Source organism: Morus notabilis, unplaced genomic scaffold (assembly GCF_000414095.1).
Source record: "Morus notabilis unplaced genomic scaffold, ASM41409v2 Scaffold392, whole genome shotgun sequence".
Classification (NCBI taxonomy): Eukaryota; Viridiplantae; Streptophyta; class Magnoliopsida; order Rosales; family Moraceae; genus Morus; species Morus notabilis.
In genome coordinates, this window is record NW_010367553.1 from 36,682 (window position 1) to 39,986 (window position 3,305).

The 3,305-nt window shown below is 43.0% G+C and overlaps 1 protein-coding gene across 1 annotated transcript; it reads right to left on the reverse strand.

The window, feature by feature from the left end:
• Positions 1-951: 951 nt before the first annotated feature.
• LOC21388483 (U-box domain-containing protein 8) lies at positions 952-2,573 on the reverse strand. Its single transcript, XM_010112715.2, has one exon. The coding sequence runs from the start codon at positions 2,399-2,401 to the stop codon at positions 1,274-1,276; it is 1,128 nt and encodes a 375-aa protein (XP_010111017.1). The 5' UTR covers positions 2,402-2,573; the 3' UTR covers positions 952-1,273.
• Between the last annotated feature and the right edge of the window lie 732 nt (positions 2,574-3,305).

The following is a 3,305-nucleotide window of genomic DNA, read 5'->3' on the forward strand; positions in this document are numbered from 1 at the left end:
ATACCTTTAATTTGGATCGCACTAACAGGTTTCGCAATGTTAAAGTCGGACAGAGGTAAAAGTTTTGCTCCTAAATACCAAATACCTAATGACAAAACACCAAGAATTGAGAAGAGAAGAGGCAGAAGATTCAAAGAGACGGAACGTTTAAACCTTTTAAAACAATAGACAACCTCATAGTTCTTTTCCTCATCCCCCCGTTGTTGAGCGAGTTCAGTTACAGCTTAAGCTAACAACTGAAAGCGACTTGTTAAAATTCATATGACATCTTAAACTTTCAGGAACAACAAAAAATATGAGAGAAGCAAGAAGATGATTAAAAAAAAAAAAAAATCCACCCTACTGCCTTACGATGCATGCATTCTATGATTCTACAAAAGGCTCTGTATTGTGTGTAAGGACATGAACTAAAAACCTTCAAATTTTCTTTATACAAATAGAATCCACCCAAAGATGCTCATCAGTGCTGTGACATCGTCACCTCATACACTAGCTGAAATCACCTCACAGCATGCTGACCATCCAAGGAGGGCTCTAACTTATCCACATTTTCCTCCATTTTTCATTCGGACTAAATCGGTAAAATTATGGCCACAAGTTATCCCATTCAGTTTCGAACATCAAACTGACATATTCCTGAAGTCATATATGATTCACAAACATAGTAACAAGTTCCCTTTTGTTTTTGGCCAAAAAGAAAATTTTGGTTTGGTTAAATACACAAAGTACGCAATTTTCTAAAATCGAAAACCAGCATTGACCAACAACAATAATCTAACCAAACAATGTTTATATCTCCATGTGTGTAAGCTTCTAATTGTAATGATCTTGATGTCTAGTGAACTTGACGAAAATTTCTAAATTGGCAATCCTAAACGGTAATCACCACTAATATCAATAGGAAAAATGACGAGGCAAGATATTAAAACAACATTAATAAACTGAGACAAATTGCAATTTAAGCAGCCTTGGAAATTTCACAATGCAACAGCTAACAACAGAAAGCTAGCCCATTTGCGCAATTTTTATTTAGAATGTACAAGATACAAAGAACCTATCCAATCAAAATCTGATCTTTTTTCTTTTTTGTACAAAGAACTGTCATCCCCAACAAAGGCAGATCCAATAAACCAAAAAAAAAAAAGAAAGAAAAAAAAAAGAAAAACACCCAACTAACCTCCACCGTGGCAAAACATTTATAACCCGCAAAATCGAATCGACTCGAATCCGGTTTCCAGACTCCCGCAGCCATTGTCGGAATTGTTTTTTCTCCTCAATTCGAGTGGTTCCGACCAAGAACCTGAATCAAATTAGAAGCATTTCTCCTAATCTTCTCATTGTCATCATCCAACAACCCCATACAAATATCCAAAACCCCTTCTTTCCTCGCTTCGTGGAATATCTCGTCGCTGAAACAACAAAGCGAGTTCAGAGTCAGAAGCGAGTACTGGATACCTCTGGAGCTTCCGTTCTTCAAAACCCTGACCAAAATCCTCACGCAACCATTGAACCTCTCCATCTCTTCTCTCCCTTCTTTGCACTTCGCCAACAGCCCGAGAACTTCCACGGCCCTCTCGAGCCCTGAATCGGAGATTCTCATCAGAATAGGCACCGCGCCGGACTGCACGGCGCGCCTCCGATTGTCGGGGAAGGAGCAGATGGCGTAGAGCGCCGTCGCGGCCTCTTTCCTCTCCCGGCCTTTGCCGTCCCTGAGGAGAGAGACCAGAGCCTCAATCGCGTAAGGATAAGCCCCAATCGTGGCCTTGTTGACCTCCACGACCGCCAGGCTGGTAAGCACCGTAGCCGCCACGGCTCGGCAGTTGGACGGGGCGCCGCCGAGCAGAGCGCCGACGATTCGGCCAATCGCGCCCTCGGCGACCAATCCGACCTTGTTGTCGTCGTCGAGGCTGAGATTGAGGAGCAGAGACAACGCCTTCTCTTGGAGGCTGGGATCGTCGGAGCCGACGCACTTGAGAACGGCGGCGGCCGCGCCGGACTCTGTCAGCTTTGAGCGGAGCGCCGAGTCGCGCTTCGAGAGCAGCGTGAGCCGGTCGAGCGAGCCGAGCTTGGAGTCGATCGTGGAGGAGGGAGAAGTGAGGGTGGAGATTAGGGCTTGCGGCTGCGATTCCTCTTCCCGGCGGTGTTGCTGGTGGTTCGGTTGTAACTTCGGAGGGGAGACGAGGGCATAGTTGGAAATCAAGCTCCGGAGGGCGTGGTTGGGAATTAGAGAAGGCTGGTCCGGGAGGGGCAGATTGGTAATTGGGCATGTGCGGTGGCCGGCGTCTAGCCACCGTTGGATTGAGGCGCGGTCAAATGTGTGGCCGGAGGACAGTATGACCGGGTCGGACATTATTTCGAGCGAAATCGGGCACTTAAAATCGTCCGGGAACTGAGTCGCCATTTTTATCAACTCGGTCGTTTTCACCAACTACAGAAGGAATAAGACGAAGGGGTTTATGAGGTTTTGGGTATTGCAGCTGAGAAGGAAGAGCTTCATCGGCGAAACTTCTTTCTTTCTACCCTTTTTTTTTTTTTTTTGCTTTTACTTTTTTTTTTTTTTTTTTTAAAAAAAGAGGCTTTGTGGAGTCTCTAGTTCTGCTCATTTTGATGCCATGCTAATTTGTTATTAAATCACTATAATACCCCTCCCATTAGACTTGTAGTTTCAAGAACGGTCTGGAATATGCTGCTGGCAGGTCGGGATGGAAAGGTAATTTTGATGTCGGGATCCCGTGTGTGTTTCAACTTTGACTTCACAAGTGCGTTGGAGGTGATGTCCTTAAATTGTGCTCCGCTAGTGAAAGTCCCGTTACACCCTTGTGGAATATGTTTATTTTTTAAAAATTTTTTAAAAGTCACTTAATTTCAATTTTACCCCTTAAGATATATATTAGTTGTTGTCTCTCTTTACTCTCTAAACTTTTAAATGACACATTATTAACACATGAGATTAACATCTATTGCGCTAATAGACCTCCATAACAGAAACCTTCAAAATAGATGGAATAGAGTATGTGAAGCACATGTGGCCTTCAACATTTTGGTTAAAAAAGAACTTTCTAGTCCGCTCTCTTTCTTCTTTCATCCATGCAATTTGAGGATAAAGAGATTTTTGTCTTCAAATCATTTAATTGAGACAAAAGGCACTAACAACAACTGTTTTAACACCACTACCCGATCTTGTTCATATCACGTGCTCAATTTTGTTCATTTCTTAACATTTTTGTCTAGGAGATACTATTAGTGCAAAATGTATCAAGCTCGAGTAGTAATAATGTGTCACTAAAGTAAAATGAGACAATTAG